Genomic DNA, 4,278 nt, shown 5'->3' on the forward strand with positions numbered 1-4,278 from the left:
GTAATTCTACGATGGACGAGACCTGTTACGCTTTTCGGGGAATATATTTTTAGCGCCCATCCCCTATGTTCGACCCAATATCAGAAATAAAATCTAATCGAGCACTTTCATTTGACCATATTCCGTGAAGAAAAAATGTACACCCTTCCTGTCAATGTTTGGGAGCCTCCCCTTAAACTAAACAGAAAATGACGTAACTTGTGGCATGTAAAGGAGTTCATAGACCTTATTCTCAGCAAATTTGGTAACAATTGGTTCAGAATTTCCGAGTAAATCGGGTGTGACGGACAGACGGACAAGCAGACATTGAATCTATTTTCGTTAGGTTTGATTCACACAAGACCTTAAAAGGGATACCTGTTAAGATAGCCACAAAGTTGGTTCTAAGTTTGTTGTGCATTTAGTTGAAGAAAAAAAATTTGAACAGCAATTTTAAAAAATTCCAGCACTCCGCAAATCTGGCAAATCAACTATTATTTCGAAGAAATGTATTTTTTTGCTCGCAAAAGGTAACGTGAGATTCTTGCAGGGCATCTGCTAACTTCTTTTTCGTAGAAATAAATAACTTTACCTGTTGATTCAATGCAGGAATATGCTATTTTTTAAGAGTCTAATTTCATTACTACCTTACACATACATATATTGAATTTGCAGTCCGAATTGATAAACATCTCAAAAGTGCAAAAGGAAGTCCCAACTTATCGGTAGACTGTCCAGTACGTTCACTTTTACAGTTATCTAATTCAGACAAATTCAAGTTTAAATAAAATAAGATAATTGATAGCTACGTAGAAAATTTATTCTCAAAGCGCTAATGATCATGGGTTGATATTCTCACCATTCCAGCACTAGCTATGAGCTATAACTCTACAGACCTTTGCACCGGCTGGATTCCCCTTTCTGACATACTTGTACTCTCGTGACTCGTAGCTTCTCCACTTGCATATGTGATCCACAAGCTATTCAAGTAATGCTAACCAGTTTCTTTGAAAATACCAGTCGCTGGAAGCATCAGTTCTCCATAATCTCTTCACAAGCTATCATCTCGTTGGGTGATCAGTGTGTGGACTTAACGGCGTGGAATTTCCAAGTTCAGAAAACTTTTCCCGGGGTGATCGCCATATCATTCCAAGGTGACTGTTGCTTATATTTTAAGAAGCAACGAATCCACTTAATCAGTTCGTTTCAGCCTGCAGAGCCCACTTGCTAGTGTCGTTTGCTTACGTCGCGGGAAAACATGTTTTGTGAACTTTTGACCCCTGGTTTGTTAGTTATCGTAGCTGGTTTGGCACACGTCGGTGTCGCTATTCCACAGTATGATGTCCCACCCGCGAAAATCGAAGTATTCTATCCACGCGGATTTCAAGTTTCTATTCCTGCTGAAGAGGGAGTGACTCTCTTTGCTTTTCATGGAAAACTAAACGAAGAAATGGATGGTCTGGAAGCAGGAACCTGGGCTAGAGACATTGTAAAAGCAAAGGGTGGACGGTTCACTTTTAGAGATCGTACAACTGCGCTGAAAATAGGTGATGTCCTCTACTATTGGACGTACGTTATTTATAACGGACTTGGATACCGTGAGGACGATGGAAAATATGTAGTTACTGGCTATGTTAATAAAACAGGGAATGACAATCCTTGGCTTACGCCAACGCAGACTACTCCAAAGGAAACAACTACGGACTGCAGGCCTTCCGTCACTATTGTCAATGGTGTCCTGCAGCAATGTGCGGAACGGTTGGTCTTCGATGAACAGTTTTCTGGAAACGCAATAGATGATGCTAAATGGACTGAACAACGACGTTTTGCTGGGCAGCCAGACTTTGAATTCGTTACCTACCTGCCGAATACTGAAGTTGTTTTTGTGAAAAATAATAATCTTTTTGTAAAACCAATGCGGTTAACTGATATATACGGAGACGAAATTCTTCGAGGAAGACTTAATTTCGGCACTCACTGCACTGGAGAAATAGGCACGGAAAATTGCTTGCGACGCCATTCGTTCGATATTTTACCGCCAATAATATCAGGGCAGATTTCCACTAAAGGACACTTCAGCTTCTTGTATGGCTCAATCCAGATCAGAGCTAAGGTTCCAGATATAAAGTGGGCTTTCCCCCAATTATTCCTCGATCCATCAGAATTTGCCTATGGCAAGTCTGATTACAGCTCTGGGCAAATGCGTGTAGGTTTCACTGATGGCATCAGCAAATGCACCCTTTCTGGTGGAGTTATTCTTGCAGCAAACAGAACTTTCCGTAACTTGAAAATGTGTGAAAAATTGTGCAACAACGGAGAAGGGTGGAATGCTGATTATCACGTCTATGGAATGAAATGGACACCGGACGTAATCACTTTGTCGGTTGATGGTCAAGAATACTGTGAAATCGACCCTGGTACAGGGTTTGGAAACATTCGAACTAACGGATTTCGTTTACCAACAGCCGATCTTTTGAACATGCAGAAGAAAATTGCACCTTTTGATAAACCGTTTCATATAACAATTGGTGTGGGTGTGGGTGGACATAATGATTACTCTGACCGAATCTCGAATAAGCCGTGGAGCAATTTAGAGCCGAAAGCTATGCTGAAGTTCTGGAACTCCATAAAACAAACAAACTATCCAGAAGGGGAACTAGCTGTTGATTATATTCAAGTTTTTACAGTTTAAGTGCATATGGATAAGCTCTGTAATTCTAGATAGAAAGATAATATAACTTTCTATATATTTAATTAACTCAAGTTGGGGCTATTTCATTTATTACTTAGTTCCAAAATGGCATTGGCATTGACATTTCAGGAAGAAATTAGATCCAAATGAAATAACACGAGAACGTGGATTGGTACCCACGATGGAGGAGAAGACCTGGGAAACGCTTGCTGAACCAACAACAGCAGGTCTACTACAAAACCTTGTCTCCACCTCCACGAGGCAATAGCTGGGAGTTAAATAACAATGACAAGCTGCATTCGATGAAGGATGGAAGCAACTCTTCTGCTCCTAAAAACGGGATAAATTATGGCAACTGGTTCCCCTATAGGGGGATTGGGTAGAAATAAAAAAACAAACCTATACTGAAAGCAATTTGTTACGAAGCCATGAAATGAGCATCGAACAGGGCGGATTTTGCAGCGATTGATCCGGCAACGAAAACGGACGGACGATTTGCGAATTTTCTCATGGAACGTGCGATCCCTGTACAGAAAAAGACCTGTTTTACAAGAAATGTGCTGGACAGGATCCGTTTCCTGGAGAGTCTCTTTACACAACATTCAACCAAACCTTGATAATTCGAACTTGGATAGTTGGAAACGTGGATAATTCTAACTTTTCTCTTGATCATCATCAACGGCGCAACAACCGGTATCCGGTCTAGGACTGCCTTCATAAAGAACTCCAGGCATCTCGGTTTTGCGTCGAGGTCCACCAATTCGATATTCCTAAAAGCTGTCCGGCGTCCTGACCTACGCCATTGCTCCATCTCAGGCAGGGTCTGTCTCGTCTTCTTTTCCTAGCATAGATAAGGGCAATCCCTCATAGACTTTCCGGGTGGCATCATCCTCATCCATACGGATTAAGTGACCCGCCCACCGTAACCTGTTGAGCCGGATTTTATCCACAACTTGAGGGTCATGGTATCGCTCATAGATTTCGTCGTTATGTGGGCTACGGAATCGTCCATCCTCAAGTAGGGGGCCAAAAATTCTTCTGAGGATTCTTCTCTCGAACGCGGCCAAGAGTTCGTAATTTTTCTTGCTAACAACCCAGGAATACAGGAGGACTGGCAATGCCTGGAGTAATCGTAGTTAACAGAGATCCTGGAGATGAAGCATCGACAAATGATTTTCGCAAGCACCCAAAAACGGTTATTGATACCGCCACAAACACGGCTGGTTGGATGATGAATCTAAGGTAGAAAGGGGATTGGCAAAATGTTACATACCGAGAAATTCTGCACTGGCGAGAACTCCATCGAACGGCGGCGGGAAAACGAAGCCTGGGAGAACGAGTAGGTCCGTGAACTCGAAAAGCACAGGGAGCAACCGCAGTAGGTGCGAAATTTTCGCGAGCAAGTCAGAAGACCGAAGCGACACATATACATATATGTCGATGCACCTCCTGTTGAGACAAACTGCTGCTGAGGTTCCTCCAACTGAAGACGATAGACAAACGCTGCCACCATCAAGCATAAGTGAAACAGTCCATGCAATTCGTCGGTGTGAGAATCATAAGTGGTAAGCACCAAAAGCCAAAGAAGCAACAGCATCAAATGACAC

At 42.4% G+C, this 4,278-nt stretch overlaps 1 protein-coding gene across 1 annotated transcript; it reads left to right on the forward strand.

Moving 5' to 3' along the window:
* Nucleotides 1-982: 982 nt before the first annotated feature.
* Nucleotides 983-2,742, forward strand: LOC119649581 (gram-negative bacteria-binding protein 3-like). Its single transcript, XM_038051785.1, has 2 exons — nt 983-1,133; nt 1,190-2,742. The coding sequence occupies exon 2, from the start codon at nt 1,238-1,240 to the stop codon at nt 2,669-2,671; it is 1,434 nt and encodes a 477-aa protein (XP_037907713.1). The 5' UTR covers nt 983-1,133; nt 1,190-1,237; the 3' UTR covers nt 2,672-2,742.
* The last annotated feature ends 1,536 nt before the right edge of the window (nt 2,743-4,278 follow it).

The sequence above is a fragment of the Hermetia illucens genome, chromosome 2 (genome assembly GCF_905115235.1).
Source record: "Hermetia illucens chromosome 2, iHerIll2.2.curated.20191125, whole genome shotgun sequence".
Taxonomy (NCBI): domain Eukaryota; kingdom Metazoa; phylum Arthropoda; class Insecta; order Diptera; family Stratiomyidae; genus Hermetia; species Hermetia illucens.